The 26,503-nt window shown below is 38.9% G+C and overlaps 1 protein-coding gene across 5 annotated transcripts in view; it reads right to left on the reverse strand.

The window, feature by feature from the left end:
• Positions 1-26,503, reverse strand: part of SPAG17 (sperm associated antigen 17) — a 234,437-nt gene that overhangs the window by 175,965 nt on the left and 31,969 nt on the right. For 4 of the 5 annotated variants that reach the window (XM_050748555.1, XM_050748550.1, XM_050748562.1 and 1 more), the window contains exons 2-3: positions 24,072-24,212; positions 23,386-23,472 (exon numbers count right to left, since the gene is read on the reverse strand). In XM_050748555.1, the coding sequence (XP_050604512.1) occupies positions 23,386-23,472; positions 24,072-24,212 (228 nt within the window). Of the gene's footprint in view, positions 1-23,385; positions 23,473-24,071; positions 24,213-24,313; positions 24,428-26,503 lie in introns of those variants that run through there. The other variant, XM_050748569.1, reaches the window with a different exon arrangement.

Consider the following 26,503-nt stretch of genomic DNA (forward strand, 5'->3'; position numbering starts at 1 on the left):
GTAAAGAAATACCTGAGGCCGGATTATTTATAAAGAGAAGAGGTTTAATTGACTCACAGTTCTGTAGGCTGTACAGGAAGTAGGGTGCTGGCATCTGCTCAGCTTCTAGGGAGGCCTCAGGAAACTCACAGTCAAGTGTGGGAGTAGACACTTCACATGGTGAAAGCAGGAGCAAGATGGGATTGGGGGAGGTGCCACACTCTTTTAAACCACCCGATCTCATGTGAACTCAGAACAAGAGCTCACTTATCTCTAAGGGGATAGCCCAAGCCATTCATGAGGAATCCCACCCCATGATCCAAACACCTCCCACCAGGGCCTGCCTCCAACAGTGGGTGTTACATTTCAACATGAGATTTGGGCAGGGACAAATATCTAAACTATCTCATTCTGAAGAATATCATTGGTATTTTGGTAGAGATTGCATTTAATCTGTAGACTGCTTTGGGTAGTATGGTCATTTTGACAAGATTAATTCTTCCAATCCACGAACAAAGGGTATCTTTTCTTTTTTGTGTGTGTCCTCTACAGTTCCTTTCACAGTGTTTTGTAGTATCCATTGTAATGACCGTTCATCTTCTTGGTTAAATTGGCCGGGTGCGGTGATTCATGCCTATGATCCTAGCACTTTGGGAGGCCAAGGTGGGCGGATCACGAGGTGAGGAGATTGTGACCATCCTGGCCAACATGGTGAAACCCTGTCTCTACTAAAAATACAAAAATTAGCTGGGCATGGTAGCCTGTGTCTGTAGTCCCAGTTACTTGAGAGGCTGAGGCAGGAGAATCGCTTGAACCCGGGAGGCAGAGGTTGCAGTGAGCCGAGACCGCACCACTGCACTTCAGCCTGGCGACACAGCAAGATTCCGTCTCAAAAAAAAAAAAAAAACCAAAACAAACAAAAAAAAGATTCCTTGACATTTTACTTTATTTTTGTGCAGCTGTTGCAAATGGGATTGCTTTTTTGATTTTTCAGCTAGTTTGTTTATTGGTGTATAGAAAAGCTGATTTTTGTATGTTGATTTTATATCCACCTTTACCAAATTTATTAGTTCTAAAAGTTTTTTGTGAACTCTTTAGATTTTTCTACGTATAAAATCATGTCGACTGCAAAGAGGGACAATTTGGCTTCCTGTTTTCCAATTTTGATACCCTTTATTTCTTTCTTTCACTTGATTGCTCTGGCTAGGACTTCCAGTACTATGTTGAATAGAAGTGGTGAGAGTGGGCATCCTTGTCTTGTTCCAGTTCTTAGAGGAAAGGCTTTCAGTATTTCCCTGCTTTGTAGAAATGACTCAGGCTGGCAGCCACCTCATTTTCCACCTTCCTTCTCTTTAAATCTTAAATCATTTCCCTAACATCCTGCTTTCAGTCTCAGACTAGTGATTGAGACCCTGCTAGTTACTGACTGATTCATGCTGCCTGCTTAGCTATCTGAATATGGCTGGTTCCCGAACTTCCTGCACCCCAACACTGGAGCAATAGGTGTGTTAATTTAGCCTTTGGTTTGGATACCATGTTCCACTTCTCAGACTAGAGATTGCTGATTGCTCACCCATCATGTCCCCTTACTTCATAGGAGAATCTGACTTTTTTTCAGGCATTGCCCTCTCTCTCATTCAGCTCTTGTGACTCAGGAGAAACTCAGCTCCACGAGAGGGCCCCTTCACACCAAAAATAATCCTAACCCCCCTTGTCCGTGATTGCTTCAGGAGGTGCACGTGATTTTGTTCAGGCCAGTAGAATGAGGCATGGTTTTCTGGGGCTGCTTGATCTGGTTTTCTTGGTCATGACAAAGCTCTGGGAAGAGTCTTAAGGGATGAGATTGCTGCAGCCACTTTACCTCCTTTGGGAAGCTGAAGCTCCTACACAGATGAAGGAAGGGCTAAGAGCACTGCAGGGAAGTGGGCTGGAGCCCCTGAACTACACTGACCCTAAGGCCTGCCTAGACTTCTACGTCTGCATGCCAGTACATTTTCTAATTGTTTAAGCCAACTTTAATTTTTGTTGCTGTTAACTTAGAAGATGAACAAATTGATACTGATATGGAGAGATTTATGTCTTCTAATTAATAGAATTTTAAAAATTAGCCAGACAGTACTAAGATGTGTTTCCCAGACTAGCAGCATCAGTATCACCTGACAATTTGTTAGAACTGTAACTCTTGGGCTCCAACACAGACCTGCTGAATCTGAAACTCTGGGGATAGGGCCAGCAGTATCTTTTAACAAGACCTCAGGTGATTCTGACATACTCTAGATTTGAGAACCATTGTTTTGTACCTGGTTTCTTATGTGTCCTTTCATAATAATGTATTTAGCCCACATGTTGTCAGTTTCACCCTTGAGTCCCTTGCTAACTCTCAGTTATGCATTTATATTGCCTTAATTTCTTTCTCCTCCTCCTCCTTCTTCCTCCTCCCTCTCCTCCTTCCTCTTCTCTTCCTTCTTCTTTCTCCTCCTCCTTCCACTTCCCCTTCCTTCCTTTTTCTTTTTCTTTCTCTTTCTCTTTCTTTTCTTCTTCCTCCTCTTCCTCCTCCTCCTCCTCTTCCTCTTCTTCTTCCATTTAGACTTACTAAGCTGCCCATTTCAGAGGACAGCCTGGAGTCCTGGAGTGGGATTTCTGCTAATGTACTGCTAGACAAAGAATGCATTCAGTGTGTCAGCACTGTCTTCATTTACCCTAAGTTCTTGGTTTCTCCACAATTATAAAAAAGTTGTAGTGTTTCTCCAGCTTGATTTGGATGATGTTCTACGTTGCTGTTAATATCTAAGTTTTAATCTGAATGAACTCTGCTTATAAAAGGGCTTATTCCTTGAATTTCCTCGTCCTCCCCCTTAATCTCTTTGACTCATTAGCTAGCTACAGGAGGTGTACAGAATATGTCTCCTAGCTGACTACTGGGAAAGCCCTTAATGAGCAGATGGATGCTGCATAGTTTCCCGTAGAACAGTTTTCCTCCATGTGTCCTGTGTGCCACCTACCCCAGAACCCCTGGGAACCTAGTTAAAGATATGGGTTACCTGAGATCTACCCCACAACTATCAAATCAATCTCTGGAAGTAAGGGTCTAGCAGTATGAGACATTTTAATAAGCTTTCTAGGGATTCCTAAGTACTTTTGAGTTTAAGAATTATGCAAAGGTCATTTACATACTGACCCTGGGGTGACCAACTGTGGGGTTTTCCAGGGATTGAACTTTCACTGCTAAAATTGGGATAGTCCCTGGCACCCAGGACAGCTGGCCACCCTGAGACAGCAAGTTCAAGGGGGGCCATTTTGAGACTGTGGTAAAATGGCATTAGTTAACTCCATCCCCAACCCCACTTTCCCCAGTCCTTCCAGTTCATCCACTGATGGCCTTCCCAGAGCCTCATGTTCACCACAGTTTCTCAGCCAATCTTATCAGAAGCAACAAAGACATTAATTTCCTCACCAGTAGGCCATATCCAGCATGGTTATTCATCTATGATTCAGGATCCAGTAACCTAATGACAAATATTCCAGTATAATGTGGATTATTGAGTACAAACTCTATGCTAGACACCATGGTACAAACATTATTTCATGGGGTTCAGAGACCAAGGTACTTTCCCAAGAACACAGGGGTTAAATAGTGGTACTCATCTTTAAATACAGCACCATGTTTTTAGAATATGCTCTTTCAACCAATGTGATGTCTGCTGCTCCTTTGTGTACCTTTTTCTAACTTCTGGAACTGACTAGTCTTTCCTCTAGTGGACTCCTATCATGGACTGAAACCATACTGAGCTGTGAGCCAGATCACATTTTAGACACTTCCTTAGGAGATCGATTCCTTAGGATTAGACTCTGAAACTAGCACTCATACTGCCTGGTGGAGGTTCCTTTCAAAATCCTTTTTGTGGTTTCAGGTCAGTTCCTACATGGTCTGGCCACATCTCTTGTTGTTTTCATTTTCTATCACCCCATTTCGGCTCCACTCCCTTCTTGATGTTCACCAAATGTGCCTCAGAGCCTTTGCTTTTGCAATTTCCCCTGCTCAGGAGGCTCTTTCCCAGATGGCCACAGAGCTCCATCTCCTCCTTCAGATTTTTATTCAAGTGTCACCATCCACTTTTTCCCCCACCCCCCAGTTATCAGATTAGTAACTCTTCTACTTCTCACCCTTTCCCCCCTTTTCTCTGTAGTTCTTATTACCATCTAACATAATATATGCTTTATTTATCTCTTCCATTATTTCCTCTCCCCAATTAAAAAGTAAGTCCTGCCAGGATATTGGTTTTTATCTACCATTTTTCATTTATCTAAATTCAAAGCCCGGAGCATAGTAGATGATTATGTAATTTTTGAATGAAATCAGATGGTCATTGTGTACCACATTTTATGCTGTTTAACTGCAAATTTCACCACTACCTAGAGCTTTTCCTATTGTGAATCTCCCATGCTTGGATTTTCTGGTTGGCTTGGATGAAATCTGAGGTAACTGGAGTCCCCTGAAGGGTGCACTGTTGATGTTGTTCATGCTTACTCAGAGGTTTGTTCTATAGCTGGACTGTTCCTGTGGTGCAATCCTGGTGATGTCCTCTTTTCATGAACTGTTGAGATGGAGTCATTCTTGGTTACGGATTAACTTGGCCCACACTTTAAGGATTCACCTTGCCATTCATTCATCAAACTTTTACAGAGCACCCATTACATTCCCAATGCTGGATATTCAAAGACAAAAGAAGCAGGCCTGCCCACAGTGAGCTGTTCATGGAGTTGGGAAGATCATCTACAAGGCACATGGAGCATGCAGAACAGTATCCCCTGCTGTGCCCAGCAGTGGAGGTAAGTGAGGGTGCTGTGGTGGCCCCAGCGGGTGCCTTCACCACACTGGGAGAGTCAGCAAAAGCTCCCTGCAGGTGTCACTCCTGAGTTGAGGTGTGAAGGATCAGTGGGGGTGGCTATGACTGAGGTCAGGTGGTATGAGACTGGGGAAGAGTGGCGAGAGGAGGGCAGTGACCCAGGAAGGAGGACTGAGGCCAGAGAAAGCAGCATATTCAGGAAACTGGAAAGTGGTTGCGGGTGCCGGGTTGGGCTGAGGGATGATGCTGATACTGGAGGGAGGTAACCAAGGGTGACACGATCAGATATATAATCTCTTTATGAATTTAGGCATTTTATTTATCTTCAATGATTACTCATATAAGCAAAACCCCAGGCTTTATTAGATATTTTGGTAACTCATGGCAAACTTCAAAATCTTTGTGTATTTCAGAGCTTCCACTACGTACCTTCCCCCTCTAGCTTTGTGTAATGGTGAACTACACCTAGTACCGGAAACATGCATGTTTAGCAGAAGTATTCTGATTTAGCATAAGTATTCTAATTTAGACAGAGGCTGTAAGACAAAGACATTAGGTACCTCTGGGCATGCAGGCAGTGCCATCCCTGCCTTGCAAAGCAGGGGAATAGGCAAAGCATGAACATTTTCTTCCTTCCTTTTCTTTTCTTTTCGATGGAATCTTGCTCTGTTGCCAGGCTGGAGTGCAGTGGCACGATCTCAGCTCACTGCAACCTCTGCCTCCCGGGTTCAAGTGATTCTCCTGCCTCTGCCTCCTGAGTAGCTGGGACTACAGGTGCATGCCACCATACCCAGCTATTTTTTGTATTTTTAGTAGAGATAGGGTTTCACTATGTTGACCAGGATGGTCTCGATCTCCACCTCATGATCTGCCCACCTCAGCCTCCCAAAGTGCTGTGATTACAGGTGTGAGCCACCATGCCTAGCCAGCATGAACATTTTCTAACACTGTGAGTTGGGCAGAGCTCAACAGAATGGAGAATGTGAATATCCTGAAGGCATGAATATCCTCCAGCATCTAGAAGTGGCCAAAACAAGTGCTCAAAAATGAAGGAAAGACTGAATGAATGCATGATGGGCAACAGAGATTGATAAGCAGTGCCACAGTCCAGTTCTGGGTGGGTCACGAGGGAGCCCAGAGTTCAGATGGAGACAGAGTTCATCATTGAAGAGGGCAATCCCCCTTCTGGCCTTGTGAGCAGCAAGTGGACATAAGTGTGGCTGCTCTTCTCCAAGGGCAGGCTCAGAAGTACCTAGGTGCTTTTTCAGAAGGTATGTTCCTGGGTTCTCCTGAAGATACTCCCAATCGCCATCATGGTGGCTAAGATCTGGAATTGGCACTTTAAACAAACTCTTTAGGTGATTTTTGAGGCATACCACTGGTACAAGGAGGCAAGAGGTTGGAAATTAGAGGGTCTCATGCCAAAGAGGCCCCTCCTGCATCAACCCCCTCAGACTTCCTCATCTAGGATCACTCTCCCTGTTCCCATTGCCACAGCCCCCTTGAGGCACCTCCTGCAGCTGAGCCTTTGTTAGAAGTTTTGCCTGCAAGTCCTTCTTCTAAAGGATGCTGTGAGCCTGTGCAGGGCCCGGACGATGGCTTATCCTTTTTGTTTTATTCACAGCACCTAATATCTGTTATGAAATTACTTAAAGCAAATATTCCCTACCCTGAATTTTGACAATACAGAGTCCCTCCCATTATCTCAAGGTGTCTGAAAACAAAATTGCATAATCATTTCACTTTAAAGAATACCATACTCACAAAACACAGCCAATCAAAATATGATTAAATGCTCAACCTTACAATTTTTGCTTACCAAATTGACTAGAATAAAAATAAAATGTTGAAGAGCGCATGGTTAAATTGGAACTATCAGAAGGACTGTAAATTCATACAAATTGTCTTGAATGCACTCTGGCAAGATATGTCAAGAGCTTTAAAAAGAATTATATGCTTTGACCCAGTAATTCTACTTTATGAAATATTCATAAGGAAACAATCAGGGTCATTGCTATTGGTAAACAGTCTAAATTTAGCAAATAAGTTAGTGAATAGAAACATGCTTTTATTATATATACACTGAATAAGGATTTAGAAAAATGCTAATGTCATAGCATGTGGAAATGATATGATATATAGCATATACAATTCCTATTATATAACAAGAAGTATACATCTCTGAGTGGTGGAATATTTTCCTTACTTAAGTACCTACATAATATATGAGCTATGCTTTCTCTATATTTTCCAAATTTTCTGCCGTTAACATGCATTGCTATAATAATACAACAGCTGATAAAATATATCTGCAATTTAAATGCATCCAGCAATGAACTGCTTTTAACAGTGCCACCCCTCCAACTTCCCACGGAATTATTCCTGTACTGTGGTTCTAGTATCTTTGCCTATCATATTAGTCCCTTGCTCAGAATTCCTCAATGGCTCCCCATACCTAAAGGATAAACGATACACTCCTTAGCAAGGCATACTAGGGCCCTTTATGACTTGGCCTTGAGCCACCTGTCCAGACTAACTCCTGGCTACTCCTTCCAATTTCCCTCCTTATACACATCAGAGATACCATCTAGAGTTCTTTGGTCATACCTTGCTGTCTGTCTGCCCGACTTTGCATGGCCTGATTCCTTTGCTTAGAATTCCTCTCCTCCTTCATGACTTCCTCATTCAGCTTCCAAGACATTTTCCTAAAATCTTACTCTTGAAATTTTAGAAAGATTTAAGCATTGCTTGGTGTACTCACTGCACCTTTTTAAATGTGATACAACTGTTCATTTCCCTATCTGTTTTTCACAAGACTGGAAGCTGTCTGAAGGCTGGAATTTACTTTGTGATTGGCACATGGAAGGCAACCAATAAAATATGTGCTGAATAAAAGAATTAGCTCACAAATTACACAGATCTTTGCAAATGCTGTGTGGGTTGTGCTTTGTATTACAAAAGGGACCCCTGTGATCAGCAGGTGGTGGCGGACATCCAGCCAGCCCTCCTCTCACCAAACCAGGCTTGCTGAAAGGCCAGGAAAGCAAGCAGTGCTAGTTCACTAGTTTAGAAAGTGTCTGGTGTCATGGGAAGTGCTATGAACTTAATGTGCCAGAACCAAAGGAGGAATGAGCTGGAGATTCTACAAAACTGTGGTATATCAGCCCAAGGAATGTGCATATGTGTGTGTGTGTGTGTGTGTGTGTGTGTGTGTGTTCAATTATGGAGCAAAGCAGATCTGTTTTGATAAAGAAATCCTAGACTTTGCAGTCACTTCATAATGCCTGATCAGGTCCTACCCCCCCACTCTCAAAATTACCCCTAGGTTCTAAGTGTTTCTGGAGAATATCTTAAGTTAATTTCTGGCCATTCATATTTTTATTTTCCCTGACTTGGTTTACTGTTGTAATTGACAAGTTTGCGAAAACTGGTCAGTATTCTAAATGTGAGATAATTTCTGCATGGAAAATTATATGAGTAAACTAGTAAAACCTCACTCAAATTTCTGAGGCCAAATGTGTGTGAGCAGAGTCTTTGGCACAGTGCAATTGGAAATTTTAAGACAATGGGAAACACTTTCTTAATACTACTACTACTAGAGAAAGCTTCCAGGCCTTGCTCTTTAGTTTAGACAGATAGCTTTAAGCAGACCAAAGTTAATTGTCAGCTCTTCGACTACAGAGATTGTGTCCTGAGGAGCTTGAAGGAAGAGAGCAACCTTTGGATTTGGAGTCAGAATGACTGGGTTCCATTGCGAGGCACTGTCATTATTAACTGCAGGCACTGGGCAGGTCACTTAACCTCTTTGAGGCTCTTTCCTCATTTTCTACATAAGCATAGTAAGACTTAAATCTGCCGAACAAGGTTGTTGGTGGGATCAAAATTTGACATACTGTGACAGTATTCTGGACTGTAAAAAACATCTTCCAAATGTGTGTTATTTATCATTCTTAAATTCTTTTTAGGGGTTCCAGCAAAGAGCATTGCCTGTTTGAGAAAATGTCATGTTCCAGAAAATATTGATTCAAAAAAGACTGATGGACCATCTGAATGAATATGGAAGAAGTTTAATTTTAACAAATGCACTCGTGGTATGCAGAAATTGCTTCCAGTGACTTGCATCATTACTCTAAGCCTTAGACCTTGCTAACCCATTCCTCACTCTCCCCATACGCATGTACATCCCCTGAGGATCCAGCTTTTATCTCTGTTAAATAAATGCATACTGAAAGGATAACAGATATAATGGGTTAACATTCTAAAAATGCAGTTTCATTTCATTTAAACCATGATTTTATGGACACTGTGCCTGAATTCAACAGGCGGGAGTGGGGGCTATTTTTGGACAGGCAGAACTTCCAGCACCTCTTAAATCACATCACACGGCAACTGCCTGCTCCACCTACACACAGGGCGGGCCTGCATGCATAAAACAGGATGCTGGCCCAGGGTGAAACCGAGAAACTCTTTTCCCCATCTGATGACTAATACTTGTCTCTGCTTTCAGAAGAGGAAAGCACCACATACAAACCTCACCAATGCATTTTCTTTTGCTTGTTTTAAAGAAGGGCGTAAAATTGTGTGTGTGTGTGTGTGTGTGTGTGTGTGTGTGTGTGTAATGATGGAGAAATCCTGAAATGAATGTCCATAGGAAAGCCCTGACAATGTTCTGTGGATGCTTTTGCATGGGGAATTGAAACAAGTTGGCAGGAAGAAGAATTCTTTCTGCATAACTCAAAGCAGACATTTTACTGGGGGGAAAAAGCAAATCAGAAATTTGCTGTCAGTCCGCAAAATCTCATTAGTTACAAAAAGTAATATATTAGGCCTTTGCATTAAATCCAGATAGAGCCGGTATCTTTTTTTTCTCTCAATGATATTCCTAAAATGGATCTTTGAGCATGCAACAGGAGTAGCTCTTCACAAAAGATGCAGGTCTTGGTAGTGGTGGCCTGTGACTATGTGACATGTTATTAGACTCTGTTCTGGCTTCTCTGCAAGTCCAAGGATAAATGAGAGAATAATAATTCAGAATAATTCGGTGATTCATTTGATAATGAGGATAATCTCTAACTAAGGATTGCCTGATAAATGGGTAAGCTCAGATAGATCTGTCTTTCCACATGAATTCTTGATAAAGGCTCATGAGGACAATGATAAGCTTGTTAGTGTGAGAGTGTTTCATGGGTACCAGGTACTATGCAGGGCATCCTGCTGGCCTAGCTCACCATTAGAGTTCTGTAGATTTCAAATGGTATGAGCACTGTGATCCAAATATTTATGAAGTTAAAATATAAACTTTTAAAAGAAGGTATTTATTGAATAATTTCAGTTTTTCTGGGTAAGAGTTTATGTAGGATTTGTTTCCTATGTTTCAAACTACTAAATCTATAATTATTTTTAAAGTATTTATTGAAGCAATATAGAAATCATATTTTAATTAACTTGCAGGGTGATTTTTTTGGCCAATCATGTTTGTGAAATAGAAGAATAAATTATTTTAATGTATAAATATATCTGAAATCCATTCATTCAAATTAATATTGAGTGCCTATAACATGCACAGTAGCTTTTCAATACATAAGTGAATTTCTATCCAACAGTCAATCCTCCCAGCCTATACCCGTGTTTACTTTGGTATTTCTTCTTCCTTTTCTTGCAGCCAAAGATTGAGGAAAAATAATTTCAGAAATAGAGGTCACATTAAAAACATGCAGAAGCATGAAAATTGTTACCATATTTCAATTGCAACTATACTTTCCCTCCCTGTAAGGAAACAAGGCCTTCTGTATTTTTGTTGCATCTTTGGCTATTTGGGTAAGTGTTCTGTCCCTCCCTCCTCCTTCTTTCCAATATACTCTGTCTGGGGACCATTACCCTTTTGGCTGGAAGTTGTGAACAATAAGTGAGGTCAGCCACAGAGCTCAATGAAGAACAGACTCAATTATAACCAGGGCTTAAATATACAGCTTTTATATCTGGCTTCTTATTTTGTGACATTAAAACATGTGAAAACAAATACGTTGTTTGCAAAATTACTGACTATGCGCTCTTGAGGGCAGAGACCATGTCTAACTCAATCTTGTGCCCATTACCCAGCAGAAAATAGAAACCCAGCAATGTCTGCTGGGTGAGGAAAGAGCGGAGATGAGTGTCCACTGTATCATTTAGCCCAGGATTAAGTGACAGGCTGAGAGGGCAAATGTAATAGAGAATAGGTTTCAAGGTTTCTAAGGCAGTGTTTTTTCAAAAATGTTGACCTATATTTATAGTAAAAAAAAAAAAATTATTTACATCACAAACCACACACATACACACATACTAGTTGAAACCAACCAAATTTCTTTGTGAACCACTGGGATGCCACCCACATATACAAACCATTGTAGAAAATATGGAACCAATAAAGGGAAAATGGAAAGGACCAAAATTGCTGGTACCCAGGAAAGCACCAGCAATTACTACTGAATTACTACTGTTAAAATGGCTTATTATTTACTTCTTATAGCCTTTAATGGTATTTTGTTATTAGTTCTTAGTAAGTTAATTCTTTCAGACAAGAAATCTTCTACAATACTTACTATGTATCAGCACTGAGTTAGGTACATAAAGATACAAAAAATGAAAAATACACTAAAAGTATCTTTCTTCTTGATATCTCTTCTTAGATACCTCTCAGACATATGAGACTTAAGCCATCTCAAATTATACTTTCAGACTTCCCCAAAATTTAGACTTCTTTCATTTTTCTCTATAATAGAAGATATTTTTAATATTTATAAGCCATATATTTGATAGGGGTTAATATCCAAAATATATACAAGGCCCAGACAACTCAATAACAAGAAAACAAAAAAGTTAATTAAAAAATGGACAAGAAAAAAAATTTTTTTAAATTTTTAAAAATGGGTAAGAGACCTGGGGTGGATAGACAATTCTCAAAAGAAGACATGCAAATAGACAACAGATACATGAACAATGCTCAACATTGCTAATTATTAGGGAAAAGCAAATTAAAACCATAATGTGATATCATCTCACACCTGTCAGGTAAATTTTTCAAAAAGATGAAAGTGTCAGTCAGGATGTGGAGAAAGGGAACCCTTGTACATTATTGGCAAGAATATAAGTTACAACAGTCATTATGGAAAACACTATGGAGGGTCCTCAAAAAACTAAAAATAGAATTACCGTATGATCCAGCAATCTCACTTCTGGGTATTTACCTAAAAGATTTGAAATCAGCTTGTTAAAGAGATGTCTGCACCTCCATGTTCATTGTAGCACTATTCACAATAGCCAAAGTATGGAATCGATCTAAGTGTTCATCAACAGATGGATAAAGAAATATGGTATATACATTCAATGGAATACTATTCGGCCTTAAAAAAGAAGGAAACTCTCATTTGTGATGGAATCAGAAAACATTATGCTAAGTGAAATGAGTTGGGCATGTAAAGACAAATATTGCATGCACTCACTTATATGCAGAATCTAAAACAATCAAACTCATAGAAGCAGAAAGCAGAATGGTGGTTACAGACACTGGGGGGTGGGAGGAGTGGAAAGATGATGGTTGCTATTGTTTGAATGTCTTCTCCAAAACTCATGCTGAAACGTAATCCCCAGTGTGGCAGTATGATAGGTGAGACCTTTAAGAGGTGACCGGATAGGGCTTTGCATTCATGGATTAATGGATTAACAGATTAATAGGTCATTACAGGAAGGGAACTTGTAGCTTTATAAAAAAAGGAGGAGGGACCTGAGCTGGCATATTTGTCCCCTTGTCATGTGATTCCCTGTGCTACCTCAGGACTCTGCATGGAGCCACACCAGGGAGAAGACTCCCACCAGATGGTCCCCTTGACCTGAGACTTCTCAGCCTCCTTAACTATAAAAAATAAATTCCTTTTCTTTGTAAATTATGCAATTTCAGGTATTCTGTTATAAGCAACAGAAAACAGACTAAGAAATAGTCAAAAGGTAGAAAATCTCAGTTTAAAAGGAAAAATACATTTTTTCTTTTTTTAAATTTGCACAGTATAGTGACTATAGTTAATAATAGAGAATTGTACATTTCAGAATTAAGAGTAAATTTCAAATGTTCTCACCACAAAAAATGTTAAATGTTTGAGGTAACAGATATGTTAACTAGCTTGATTTAATTATTCCACATTGTATTCATAAATTATAACACCACTTTTTACCCCATACATGTATTCAATTATAAATGTCAATTTACAATAAAAAGGAATGAAACTATAAAACATTAAAGAAAAAAAAGATATTTTTATTCAGTTTCTCAAGCCAGAACTATGGGATTCACTCCCGATAGCTTCTTCACCCCTCACATCTCACAAGGGCACCGATCTGCCAAATTCTTCCTTCTAAATACTCCTTGAATCTGTGTGCTCTCCCCATTGCCACCTGGATACCCCCAGTGGCCTCCTAACTGGTCTCATTTCCATGTTTGCCTGCCTTCATCCTAATTTATTCTTCACTTGGCAGCCAGACAGTATTTTTTAAAAGAACTTAAAATTGTGTCACTCTCCTCTTTAAAGCCTTAATGACTATTTCCTATGAAGCAAAACTGTTGCAACCCCCTTCCTAACAAGGACTCGGCAGCCAGCAGATGTGGCCTCTTCGGGCTTCTCCTCTCTCCCACTCTCAGTGCTACAGGCACCCGGGCCTTCTTTATTACTGCCTTAGGGTTTTTGCACCCTCTGCCTGAATATTTTCCCTTGCTCTTTTCAGTTGGATCTTCTTTTTCTTTCATTCATCTCCAAACACTCAGCCCACAGTATTTTCCTCAGTAATTCTCTCTGATTTAAACCAATTAACCTAACTCAAAATTGTGCACATATTTGTTTGCTTGTTTGAATTTTACTTAATGCCCGTCTCCCCCATTCAAATGTAAATTACATGAGGCCAGGCAGTTATAACTATTTTGTTCACCAAGGTCAATCCAATCACTGATTTTGTACATAATAGACCTCTGAATATTTATGGAATGCATGAAAATGAAACATTTCCTCAACTTTAGTCATTGAATATCATTTGATGATTTAGCCAAAGCTATGTACCACCTGTACTATAAACCTCATCATTTTCTCTAAGCTGACTGTAAATCAAGTTTAAAAAAAATAATGTAGCTCTGTCTCAAGCACAGTGTTGGGGGAGTTACAAGTTAGTAGTCTAATTTTCTTTTTTAATGCACATTAAAATAAATGTATATGTAATAAAACACATTTTTATCCATTATATACAATTTTCTTGTGGTAAATAAATGAGCAAGAACCTTTTAATGAATGAGAACTGCCTTCCGCTAGGCGTAGAGCAAGCCCTGGACTATTAGAAGAACTGACACTGATTCCATTGGTGACTGTGAACAAATCATTTAAGTTTTTGGGCTTCCATTTCTTCATTTGCACTATGGAGATTAATTTTAGCTGTTCTGTGCAGTTCACACGAAGATTTAATAAATGGAGTGAAAATCATCTTTTTACATAAATATGAGATTTTATTTTTAAAATCATTTATTTTAGAAATGATTACTACTGCTGTTTGTTTCTTAGGGTGTTCAGTCATATTGACTCCTTACACGACATAACAAAGAAGAAAAATGTATATTAGCTTCCATCACGGTCATGAGGACTAGTATAATGGGACAGTGCAAATATCCTTTGACCACTGATTTACCTTCTTTTCTTCTCTTAATTAATTAAATTTACACTTAACTTTCAGTAATCATATTCCACTTAGAGAAAAACCTCCTCATATTGTGCACACCCATGTTCATAGCAGAGCTAAGAGGTGGAAGCAATCCACGTGTCCACTAATGGATAAATGGAGAAGATAAATGTGGTATGTCCATACAATGGAATATTATTCAGCTTTAATAAAGAAGGAAGTTCTGACACATGGTACAACATGAATGAACCTTGAAGACATTATGCTAAACCAGGCACGACAAGACAAATACTGTATGATTCCATTTATATGAGGTATCCAGAGTTGTCAAATTCAAAGAAACAGAAAATAGAACAGTGGTCATCAGGGCTGGGGTGCAGGAGAAATTGGGCGTTGTCATTTAATGGATATAGAGCTTCAGTTTTGCAAGATGAAAAAGTTGTGAACATTAGTTGCACCACAAAGTGAATATATTTAACACTACTGAATTATACACTTAGACATGGTTAAAATGGCAATTTAATGTTACATATTTTTACCATAATAAAAAAAATTTAAAGCCTGCTCATAAATGTGTTTCTAGTATTTTCATGTTCTGATGTTGAATATTGCTGAGAACAGAAATTTTAAAAATAGTAGTAATAATAATAGCTAAACTTTATGCACACTTCAGTCTGTGCCAGGTAATAAGTATTTTATATTTACTATCCCATGTAATCACTACTACAGCTTTATAAGATAAATACTTTCATTTACGAGGATTTTACAAGGAGAAAATAGAGGTACAGCAGTGTTATGTAACTCGTGCAAGATTACACAGCTAGCAAGCCGTGGAACCAGGACATGATCCCAGGCAGTCTGGTTTTGTTCCGTACTTTTAACCACTAGGTATGTCGCTCAGCAAACTAGCGGTAGGTTCTCTGGAGAGGAATTGAGCTTTCACTAATTAGTTTTAATTAGTGAGATTTTAGAAAAGTCTCTCCACACTTTGATCTCTGTTGAATATGTATTAACTTCCCTCTTATTTTCCATGTTTCCTTCTTTCATCCTCCAAAGACAAGACATGGTCACTTAACCATATACATCTTTTCTTTTCTTTTTTGAGACAGAGTCTTGCTCTGTCACCCAGGCTAGAGTGCTGTGACGCAATCTCGGCTCACTGCAAGCTCTGGTTCCCGGGTTCACACCATTCTCTTGCCTCAGCCTCCCAAGAAGCTGGGACTACAGGCACCCGCCACCACGCCTGGCTAATTTTTTGTATTTTTTAGTAGAGACTGGGTTTCACCATATTAGCCAGGATGGTCTCGATCTCCTGACCTCGTGATCCACCCACCTCGGCCTCCCAAAGTGCTGGGATTACAGGCATGAGCCACTGTACCTGGCCTAACCATATACATCTTAACCACAAGAATTAAAAAACCCTGTTGACCCAAATATGTGGGCAAAAGCCGCTCATCGAAGTGGCTTAAAGACTCCAACTGAAATTATCTGGTCTCTTCATCATCTGCAAATATACCTTCATCGTTTTTGCCTGAGTAGAAGGAAAAGTAATAAACATATCATAGAACTACTGAGAGATTTAATGCTTAATTCTAATTAACTAGCAGTAGTTTATACTGAAGACATGTTAAACCACAACAGTCACTTCCAGAATTTAAACTTTTATTCTCAGCTTTTGTGTGATGCAAGTAGAAAAAACAGGCTTCTGAGTCAGCAAGTTACCTAACCAGTCTGATTCCAATTTCATCATTCATAAGTATCTGAAAGGTTGTTAAGATGGTTAGGTTAGCCAGGTGCAGTGGTTTACACCTGTAATCCCAGTACTTAGGCTGGCAGGGGCGGGAGGATAGCTTGAGCCCCAGGAGTTTGAGACTTATCTGGGCAACATAGCGAGACCCTGTTCCCCACAAAAAGAAAAAAGTAAGCCAAAAAAGAGAGAAGATTAGGTTAGTTGATATCTATGAACTACCCAGCACACAAGACTTGGAATACATGTGTTCAGTAAGTGGTAACTTTTATTATCACCATAGGTAATTACTGAGTTTTCACAGTTTTAAATACAGAAATAGAATGATACAGTCTTCCTGATTCCTTTCCCAGCACCCCTCCAATCCTGGTGTCTGTATAGGGTGTTAAGAGGTTTCAGAAACCACCCTAGCCCAGACCTGGAGGAGAAGCTGTGATGACTTCTCCTCATGAGCTGAACCTCACTTTATTCTTGTGGCTGGCCCTCCACTGAGGTCTGTGTCCTGGAATTCCTGATGAGACCCTGCCTTGTCCACTGCCTGCAGGTCCTAGCCAGCAACCCAGTCCTTGTGTGGCATGGGCTTCCTGCTGCTGGATCCCAGGCTCCACTGCATCACCACCACACCTCCCCAGTGTCTACCTCCCCTCTCCTGGACTGCTAACTATTTGCCACATGGGCTTGGCCAGCTGCCTGTCTCCCAGGGTGGAAGAGAGCTGGGGCATGATTTGGATTGTTTTTGAATGCCTTTACTTGAGTTCTGCTTTTCTTGAAAATAGAACTCCAGGTTTCTGATCTGGGAGGCAAACATATTCACACCCTGGGAGCCCATTCCTAACGCAATGGAACCCTGACCTTCTGCCCCTCGGTGACTAGCTTGAACTCGACTTTCTCTGCTGGGCTGCTCTGGCGCCCTCCAGAAATGTGGGGGCCCATGGCTGTTAACACATCTGACTGCTCTTTCCCCCATCTTGACAAAAGTCATTCATTTGCAACTCTTCATAGCCCTTTGTAACTGTTTCTAGCATTACTATTGCTCCTCTTCTTTCCTTCTTCGGGTAAGAAATGCCTCCAAAACCCAGATTTTGGCACAAGAACTCCTAGATTGTTTTTATAGTCCCAACGTAGCACTTCTTTGTTACAGCTTGATATTCCTAAATTTTGTTCCAAGTCTCATTATTTTACATTTATAAATATCAGGTTGTATTAATTGGTTCCAGCTTTAAAAAATGTTCCATCAGGGGTTATTTCTGCTATTTTGATAGTAGTTTCTAAATGTGAAGTACTGAGGCCCTGATGTGGGCCACGTTCTGTAGGCATCCCTGAAGGACTGATGTGGAACGGAAAGATCCACAGATTCTGAGCCTTGCTGTATTCTTTGAAGACTGTACTGGCCATAATAGCTTCAAAGAATTTCAACAAGTTCCTAAGACATGACCTTCCCTTTCCGAAAATCACGTTGGCCAGGCTTGCCTTAATCAAGCTGTGCTTTTCTAAGCATCCTTTTACTTGATCTCCTGCAGCAGTTTTTAATACTTTCCCTACAAGTGAAGTTAAACTAACTGGCCTGTAATTTCCTGGTGTGTCCCTAAGCTCTATGAAATAACGGCATTAGGTTGGCTAGCTTCCAATTCTTCCAGAATTTTTTTGTTTTGTTTTAAAACGCAGGATTGAAAAGGCCAGAGAATGCTTCCTGTCTCCCTTTTCCTTCGTTTCTTCCATGACATACTGCTCTCTCTGTTCCCAGTAGAGCTGCCATTTTAATAACTTCAAACCTCTTAAATGTTTTCACATATTATTTGTACCTATCTCTGAAGCATGAGTTTTCCATTTTTCATTTTGACAAGGGCCACCCCTAATATAACAGCTTACAATTCTATTGAATTGACTATTACTTCAAGGCACTGTTTAAAAAATGAGTTTCATATCAGGAATCTGAAAAAGAGTGGCAAACTAGATTGTAATTAAGCCTGTGTTCTCACTTGTGAATTACTAATAAATACACGTTGGAAAAGACCTGAGAAAAATGTCTATACATCCAGGAAACAGAAGTCAAAAAATGGAACTACTGCATCTGGGCATACTAATGTGATGCACTAGCATAGTGTCTTAAAAGTACAGTGAAATGCATTAGATCTGAAGATCTAATTTGCATCCTACATTTTATTAAACTGCATTTGGTCCATTATTTTTAAATCTAATATCAGAAAAATCTTTCCACATTTGATGGTCTCCCTGTTACAACAGAAAGGCCCATGGAAATATTTTAAGATATATTTGTTAAAAAGTTATTTTAAACATTATTTTCTTAAAATATGAGAATTTTTTTTACTGATAGGAGTAAAAAAAATAATTATTTGCATTTATAAAATTGCACCATATCACATAATGTTTAGGATAGTTCAAGTTCTTTATTGTATAGAAACTTGGAAAATTGTTTTGAAATAAGCGAGTCATCAACTAGAGCATAAGAACTTTTTATAGACAATTTTTGTTTCAGTAAGCTTTTCATTTTTTTTTATTTTGTGATGACCTAATGCGTCTTTTATAAGTAAGTCACAGGCACATAAATCACGGCCCATTTGTGTGGATGAAAGCTCATTTCCTGGTAGGTAGGCATGGTGATCACCATCATGAAATGAAAAGAAACATGAAGTGGAATTTAAAAACTTTTAGGATGGTTGGTTCGGATTTCAGATAAATTGGATAAGTAAACCCCTATCAACTAGTAGCTTTTTCTTTCTGATTTATCAAAGTGATAATGTCAAACCTAAAATTTACACATTTATCCCATAAAGTTCACTTACTGTGTATCAGATTTAGTCACAAGTGGGAGAACCTTTGCATTTATGGTACACACAGAACTCTCTCATTGAGAACATTTCAGTTGGTTTTGAATGACTACTGATATTTTCCTTTTTAATTTTGGTCAGGACTGACTATACCTGTAAATAAACAGATCAGATTTTCTATGTGGGACATAAAGCATACATACACAGAAAATTATCTGTGCATAGCTAGCAAGTTTACTTAAGTTCAGGCATGAATCTAAAGCATGTACTTTTTCCAGTGTTTGAAATTTTTCCTCATAGATTTCCATCTTTAGGTTTAAAGTTGCAATTAAAATATGTATGGAATTCATCTTTCCTATTTAGCATATATTATACCATATAACTACAAATTGAGTACACATTAATTCAGTCTTCTCCCATTCCTATGGCTTTGCTTGAGCTATTCCCTTTTCTTAGAATGCCCTCTTCCACATTTGAAAGTCAAGATCTACCCATCCAAGAGTAGACAGCTTTGAGACCAGTGAAAGATTACTTGGTTGGTGATAAAGTAGAAAAACTTGGTGCTATAGGTTTACCTTTGGTTAAATCCAAATTCTTCATTTTGCTAGTGAGCAGACTTCCTACCTTCTCTATGCCTTCATTTCCCCATGCATACAATGAGGATTTTATATTTCCTTTTAGAATTGTGATGTGGGCTAATTGATGTAATATATGTAAAAGATCAAAATTATCAGGTCCTTTCCTTTCAAACGCCAATGTTTCCACAAAAATGTCTCCGGGTCTCACTCCTCCCTGCCAACTACCCCAACTACTGATAATCTCATCTTCCTTTGAATTCTTATACACTTTACCTGCCCCTCAAGAACTTCACTATTTTCTGCATTGTGTTATTCACTCATTCAGCAACTATTTATTGAATGCCTACCAAGTGCCAGGCTTATATCCACATACAGTTTGTTCTTTTTTTCCTCTAGCTTATTCTTAAGCTTCTTGAGGTTAGGTCTTTGTAATATTAATATTCCTTCCTCTCGCTTCATCGTCTGCTAGTGCCTGGCACTAGTGCTTGAACAAGTATGTATTTGTTAATATTTGGTAATATTTTAATATTTGGTAAAACCGGCATTACTATATAATGCATGCAATAAGTGTATATTTTCAAATGTGTCCACATCCTCAAATAGGATTCACATGTGGGAAATGGTGCTCATATGCCAGTACATGGGGTCATCCTCATCCTCATTATTAAATAATAATAATGATGACGATGATAATAAAGCAACAGCCAACATTCCTGAGAATATACACAAAAAAGAATATTCTGTTCTCATTCCTACATGAGTTCTTGAAGTAGTTTCTACTAGAGCAAAACATGGTTTCCAAAAAGAGAATGTGAATGAACAAATGAGCTGCAGCTAAGTCTCTATGGAATTACATTAGCACAAATATAAGGAGTTTTTCAAATAACTATGGTTTATAAATAAGGACTTTCATATATACAATGCCATGGCTAGATGAAATTCTAAGGTTTCAGGGGAAATTACACAATCTCATAATGAGGCTGTGTGTACACAACACCAAGCCATCCAAATGAAAACTTGAGCAAATCACTTAGGAATGTGGTCTTTGCTAGCCCAGACATTTCGAGTCATTATTGGAAATATGTAATGTGGCTCTGACACTATTTTACTACTTGTGGATGAAGTACACTATAGAGAAGTCTCACTTTAATTTGCTGCTTCTAATCAACCACAGGCTAGGAAACCAGAAAGCCAAATTGGTTAAAACTGTGTTTAAAATAAGACTAGGCTCTGATTTAAGGCTGAGAGTACCCTACAAACAGAAGTAAATATAGGTGTTTAAGTGCATGGCTATTATATTTTTAGTTATTTATCTCCAAAATGGAGGTTTCTAAAAAGTTACCATGTAACATAAGGAATCTTTCAGATTACCTCTTCTCCCACAGTGCAGAGTTTCCTTTGAGAAATGGGATGTAGTGACTTTCGCTCCTCAGGAGTTTACCTCTATCAAGTGTCCTAGTGTCTCCAGAGTTGGTTCCTTCCAGTGGGTTCTTGGTCTTGCTGACTTCAAAGAATGAAGTTGCAGACCTCTGCCTGAGTGTTACACCTCTTAAAGTTGGTGCAGACCCAAACAGTGACCATCAGCAAGTTTTATTATGAAGAGCAAAATAACACAGCTTCTGCAGCATTTAGGAGTACACCAACGCACTGAGAGCTACTGTCTCAGGTCGCCGGCCAGCTTTTATTCCCTTATTTGGCCCCACCCACATCCTGCTGATTGGTCCATTTTACAGAGCACTGATTGGTCCACTTTACAGAGTGCTGACTGGTCCATTTTTACAGAATGCTAATTGGTACATTTACAATCCTCTAGCTAAACACAGAGCACTGACTGATGCATTTACAATCTTCCAGCTAGACAGAAAAGTTCTCCAAGTCCCCACCCCACCCAGAAGCCCAGCCAGCTTCACCTCTCACTAGTTGCTACAGACCATGCAAGATTCTACACAGAAATAGATTCATGAGCACACTGTCCACATGTCTCAAAGGTCCAGAAGTCCCAAGAGACTTTCTGGGCCTATTCCATGGCCACCACTCACAACTCCATGCAGCTCTGCAGGCGTTGCCAGTGACTTTTCAATTCACTTGGGATGAAGTACCAGGTAGCAGAGTGCTTGAGCAGGTCCTAAGTGTGAAGGAACTGAGATGGGAAATATACCCCTCTTCTCCAGATGTGCAACCTGTCCTTGGCTGATGCTGACAACGAGCCTGAATTTGTTTTATGGTCTTTATTATTTTTGCTTCAGTGACTGGCATTAATGAATGAATGCTGCACCTCAGGTTCCGTCTCCATGGCACTCCACCCACCTTCTCTTTTCTTCTGGAACCATTCAGAAGAGGGTATGTGAGCGAGTGTAGGAGGCTTATTGCCCAAACACTCCACTGGAAGAATGTGATAGAGCCAGATGTGAAATGGATCTCCCCTGAGTGAAGAATATGCAACCAAGAGTTGCAGCACATATTGGAGAGAAATGGCTTTCTGACTTAACTCTGGGTTTGTAATCTTGTGCTATCCCACATCCAAGTCAGAATGCCTGTCCAGCCTAGACATCAAAACTGGCCTGCTATCATTTCTGATTTTTACTGAGTATCTGTGAAGAAGAAAGAATCTTTTGGGGGGTTAATTGATCCCAGGCCTGAGAATTGGATATGGATTTCTATAGCCACTCAGAAGAAAAATTCCAATATTTTAAATCCACGTATCACATAATGTTTCAAGTGGAGCACACACATTTGGAACATTATAAAAAAGAGACAAAGTATATTATTTGACTGCAACAGCGCAGATAACTTTGCTGTGATGGTGAGCGCAGTGTAGCAAGAGTTAATGCTATAAAATTCACAGCACTGTCTATTGTGAATAAATCCAATGAAACTTGTTCAGATAGTACTCAAGCAATACTAAATAGACCATATGTAATCACCCAAGACCTGAGACACATAAAAACTTTATTAGTCATCACTGAAATAAAGTGCAAATAAGTTCATCTTAGAAAGATCCAAAACTCTTTATGTTTTAGGTCAGCTGCACCATAAAACAGTGCCTGACAAATTTTAAGTGATATTCTAATTAATCACTGGATTTTTATAGTTTCTTGAAAGTTGTAAGTTAGATATTAACAAGGCAGGGTGAGAGGAAATCCCCTCATACGGAGAATGAGTCCTACGTCCTTTGCACAAGCCCACTGGGTCAGCCAAGCCAGACTTTATACTAAGCAGCTGTTGGAAATGGAACAGACCATTAATCCGAAGAGTATCATTATTTTCATATCGATTAAAGTGGGATGTAAACCGTGCACCAAATTCACAAACTGATGGAAAATCATTCCAGCTGTGCCTCTGTCTGATACAAGAAACACTTTCTGGTGCATTTTTACATTTTTTTTTCGAGAAACTAACGTTTTGTAATATACTGATCATATGACTCTCTTTAATGCTATCACATACTCAGCAATCATCATGACCCAGCATTTTGGGTGTATAGATGTTTCTGATTTATATTTTTCATTTATGTCAATTAGATGCAATGATGGTATCAACAATCTAGGAAATTGTATTTGTAAAGGGAAATTTTGAAATTTCAAAATTTTAAAAGGAGGCAGACTTTTTTTGTGTTCACCGTCAGGAACAAATATCTCCAATGAGGAGCAGGCATTTATTTTCAAGGAATGAAATTTAAAAATGGCTATCACATTATTACTTCAATTCTTTTTTCTAAAAACACAAAAATCTCTTCTATAAACACTTTCACTTACCTCATAATATAAAGGAACATTACCACCTACAGGTTTTTTTGCCTTTTTAGATGAAACAGATCCAACAAGTGTATTTATTTCATTAATCTGTAAGAAAATTAAATGTACTTATGATGAAAAAAGCCTTATTTGAAGAATATTTAGATATATGTAACTTTCAAATATCTAGGTGATCTGAAGGGTTGGGAAAACCAGCAAGAAAGAGGTACCCATGAATTAGGTAAAATATTTATAGTCACTTTGTAAGCTGTCAGTAATTGTATGGGTATGTGCCATCTGACAGATCTTTTCTATATTATTGCTCTCCTCTGACCTCTGACAGTTATGATTCTCTGTAGCCTTCATTTTATAATTAGTCATGTGCCTCCCTGGAATGTTAAATAGTCTAGTCTTTTATAATTATTTAACTTGAATTAAATATTTTCTCACAGAACCTAGCATGGTGCCTGATATGACCTCAGAAATCTTTGACAGATAAATTAATATTGAATTAACAAAATTAATAAACAAAAATAAATTCTTCCAGATTGAACAACTCAAATTTATTCTGGCTAAATAGTTACTTACAATAATCCATCAAAATTTACAAAACAGTCCAAGAATAAGATAGTTTATTTTATAATTCTATTCTCTTATTTTAAGTAAAAAAGTCTTCAGGGGGTTTTGAGGTAGGAAGGGACAGGTACCTGCTGGAAAATGTCTTGCCAGGATACCATACTGAAGAGTTTACGCTGAGGGACCTGGACAGCCAGGGTAAGGGCTTGGATGAGAAGATCATCTTCAATCTGGTTCCCAACCACAAAAGCAATGGAGGCCTTCCAATCGTTCTATTAAAAATCAGATGGAATTAGATTTTAAAGATTCCTGAATAGGTCATTTAGTGTCAAATATTTCCACTGAGAAACAATAATTTTCCTGTAAATCTTACTTGCAAGACAGAGGTGACCTTGTAATGTATGTGGTTCCCTGATTGAAGTAGCCGCAAGGCGGCAGTGTTGTGCCAAATTTCATGCAACTTGACCAAGACAATTTTCTTGAGAAACTAGTCCTTTTATTTTGAGGAAGACGATTTTTAAAAACGACACTTTCACTAAACTGTTGTCCAAGAATAATCCGGTGTTGGAAAGCAATCGTTCATTCCTATGTCACAAATATATATTAAGATGTAGTCTCAAAAAACAAGAACCTTTATTTTGTTCCCTAGTATATCCCAAGACTCTAAATAGTGGTAGGAATATAAAAGCAGCTGAAAAAAACTGTTAAATGTTGGGTCATATTGGATGAGCTGCCAAATGAGAACTGAACCACATCTTTTTCTCTTAATGTAACACAAGAATCTCATTGCTAATTCACAAGTGAGTCCTTTCCACTCCCAAGAAATGGGCAAAAATATTACACTTGGACATGAAATTTCGCATCAAATAATAAAAAAAAAAATAAGTTACTAAAGAATTACATTCAGTACTTTTTTCTCTTTGTTTATTGTAATTATAATTTCTGTTGGGAGATTAAGAGTGGCGCTCACTGGATTACCGCACATTACCCACTGTGAGGTGCTGAGGAAAGAGCTACTCACGCAAATCAGTATTCCTGCTTTCGAACACTAACAATTTTAGGGGGAGATGAAACCAACAAACACAATAAAGACATCAGAAAAGAGAGGGAATAGTAAGGGAGGGCACGCTAGTCATGTGACCTGTCTGGGCCTTAGTTTCCCCATTCATAAAATAAAGGGGTTGGACAGGGCAATCCCTAAGCATCTCTCTAGCTCCTCTCTAGAGGTCTGATTCAAATACAGTAAAACGGTCTCCTGGTGGATACCAAAACAATGTCTAAGATTTGAAAAGGTCACACAAATTTAATAAAATGCATAATTTTATGTGGTTCCTCTGGTTTCTCCCCAGTTTATAATCAGGTTGATCACAAAACTAGCGTATAGGTGGGAGAAAATACTTTAGTGTAAATTCTTTCTTACCATCAAAAAGCAATTGTCCTTAAATCCTTCTTATTTAGTTCCATGGAAGTCTACTAACTACCTAACAAGACTCATCCAATTCTTAAGGCTATCACCAAAGCAAAAAACACATATAAAAGCATAAAAATGTATATTTGACTTGCAAAGTGTGTGTGTGCATGCATGCATGCAGGTAGGTGTGACTTTGTGTGGTTTCCTCTGTTACAATGAGTTGAAAACATTCTTTGTGTCTCTAAATTCACCAGGGGAAGACTGATCATTTATTTTTTAAACATTCTGACTTTTAAAAGTAGATATGATATGTGTAATGCATTCTTTAGAAAAAAATATCCTTGATCTCAAAATGACCTTTCCTGAATTAGATGCCTTTTTTCTCTTGTCTGCTTTCTCAGTCAAAGCTGCAACTGTAGTCATCATTAAGGGGGAAAAATCTCTTTCATTTCACAATAAAATACACACAGTTACAGGACAGGCAATACCTTGAAGTTCCTGGTGGCTACACCTTCCAAGACTGAAGATTTTAATAACTACCTTTACCCTCTTATCCCGCTCTCCACTGCAAGTTTCCTTGCCAATATTTGAAAGTGAATGGTGACAAGAAAAGACTGTCTTTCTGCTCTTTGGGGGGCAATTGAGAAAGAGGGTATTGTAGTCCATTACCCATCTATCCATTAGTATTTGGTGTCAAGGCAGGTGTTGATCATTTCAGATCAGAAAAAAGAGAAGAGGGGCAAGAGGGAACTAAAATTATTGTGAATCTGCCATGTGTCAGGCATATGTTATCTCATAGAATCCCTAAGTTATCCTACAAAATAGGTTCACTATTATCTTATAGATGGAAAGACAAAGGTCCAAAAAAGTTAAATGACTTGTTCAAGGTCATTTTGGCAGAACCTCATGGAGACCACAGACACGGCTTACAACTTTGTGATCATTTCAGAACAGTTTTGGGAATAAGTCTTTGGGCTCAGAATGTCTTTCCATAATCCTTAAATTGCACCTAATAGACTATTTGACCATAATAAAACTATCAAGCAAAGATTTATCTCAAATGTATACATGTGTATAGAGCCTTCAAAAATAGATTAGGTAGGCTGGGTGCGGTGGCTCATGCCTATAATCCCAGCAGTGTGGGAGGCCGAG

This window comes from Macaca thibetana, chromosome 1 (assembly GCF_024542745.1).
Source record: "Macaca thibetana thibetana isolate TM-01 chromosome 1, ASM2454274v1, whole genome shotgun sequence".
NCBI classification, from domain to species: Eukaryota; Metazoa; Chordata; class Mammalia; order Primates; family Cercopithecidae; genus Macaca; species Macaca thibetana.